Source organism: Frankliniella occidentalis, unplaced genomic scaffold, assembly GCF_000697945.3.
Source record: "Frankliniella occidentalis isolate FOCC.00 unplaced genomic scaffold, Focc_3.1 Scaffold70, whole genome shotgun sequence".
NCBI lineage: Eukaryota > Metazoa > Arthropoda > Insecta > Thysanoptera > Thripidae > Frankliniella > Frankliniella occidentalis.
In genome coordinates, this window is record NW_026267200.1 from 84,114 (window position 1) to 85,487 (window position 1,374).

The 1,374-nt window shown below is 50.2% G+C and overlaps 1 protein-coding gene across 2 annotated transcripts in view; it reads left to right on the forward strand.

Moving 5' to 3' along the window:
- Positions 1 to 1,374, forward strand: part of LOC113212765 (uncharacterized) — a 37,649-nt gene that overhangs the window by 7,431 nt on the left and 28,844 nt on the right. For both annotated transcript variants that reach the window (XM_052268481.1, XM_052268480.1), the window contains exon 2: positions 137 to 324. In XM_052268481.1, the coding sequence (XP_052124441.1) occupies positions 137 to 324 (188 nt within the window). The remainder of the gene's footprint in view (positions 1 to 136; positions 325 to 1,374) is intronic.

Genomic DNA, 1,374 nt, shown 5'->3' on the forward strand with positions numbered 1-1,374 from the left:
GGCTCCCCTCCACCCGCCGCTCCTCCGCGCGCCCGCCCCCACCACCGCTCTGTGTATCCGGTTTTGTTCTTCTTAGTTCCGGGCAGCGCTCCATTGAAATACCCTATTGTCTGACAAACAGGCTCTTTGGTTGCAGACGCTGGACCGGCTGGACGGAGCCCCAACACCTTGGCACGCCCTCGTGGACGTGATCTCGCTGGCCTACAGCTTCTACAGCCACAGTCGGCACGACGACGGCCGCCGCATGCTCGTCCGAGCCTACATGTATCTGCTGCCGCATGGAGTCTTCCCGCCTGCCGCCTACCCAACTGTGTACGAGTACAGGTAAGCCTTTGCAACTTGAGCGGGGCCAACTACAATTTTGCAGGGCTCCGCAACTTATCAGAACTCGAACGAATGCGTTAGTTACTCAACGTTACAAAACACATTTTTATATGAAAGTTATTTAGGCGATGGATTTTCAAATATTACTTATATAGGTTGCTAGAATCCAAAACGGTTTCTGTTAGTGTAACGGCTCTGATTGGTCGAGCTGATATCACTTGCCTCCACGGTCTTTTCAGTATGAACAAGCAGGCCCACCCGTCCGCCAAACGGAGTTGCCAGCTCCGCTTCGCTGCGCCGGCAAAAGCGTTCGGCAGGGGCCGGGCCTGCTTGGCCTGCCGGCAGCGATTTACTGAAGTGCATAATCAAATAAATAATGTGACCGGTAAATCACTTTGCATATTTGAGGCGTCCGGCGGGGGGCCTGCGGCACTAGCAATTTGCTCCTTGGACATGACAAAAGACTGTAACGGGGCAACACCGTGACTCGACCCTTCTGCTTTGCTTAAGACTTAAAAAAAATGAACACGCGCAGTTTTTAGATAGTATTGTTAGTCGAACAGTCTTAAGACTTGACTTTTTCCCATGTTTTTTTGCCCGCCCTTCTGCTTTTAAAAAAGCATTAAAGCAGGCTTATGCAACCGCTCTTGTGTCCGTCTGTCCGTCCTTCTGTCCGTCGTCCGTGCAAGAGGGAGGAGATGAGCTAGAGGTCTTCAAATTTCAGGGTATCTTAGGGGTCACTCCTGGACAACGAAACGCCCGGTGCAAATCCTGGCAACTATCTCTAAGGGGGTGAAAGGAGATAAGAAAGGAATAGTAGTTCGTTCAAAAAGTAGGGAAAAATATTTTTTTTATGGTCTGCTTAGGGGGAACTCGTGAAAGTAGAGCTCTTTTTGCGGAAATTTTGTCCGTTTGACTCTATCTTGCACCGTTTGGGCGCTAGAGTGCTTTTTTTCGACGAAAATACGGCGAAAATGACCACGTTGCACATAAAGACGTACAAGGAGGCGTCTAATCGTAAAATGTCAGAGGAAGTATCCCCCCCCCCAA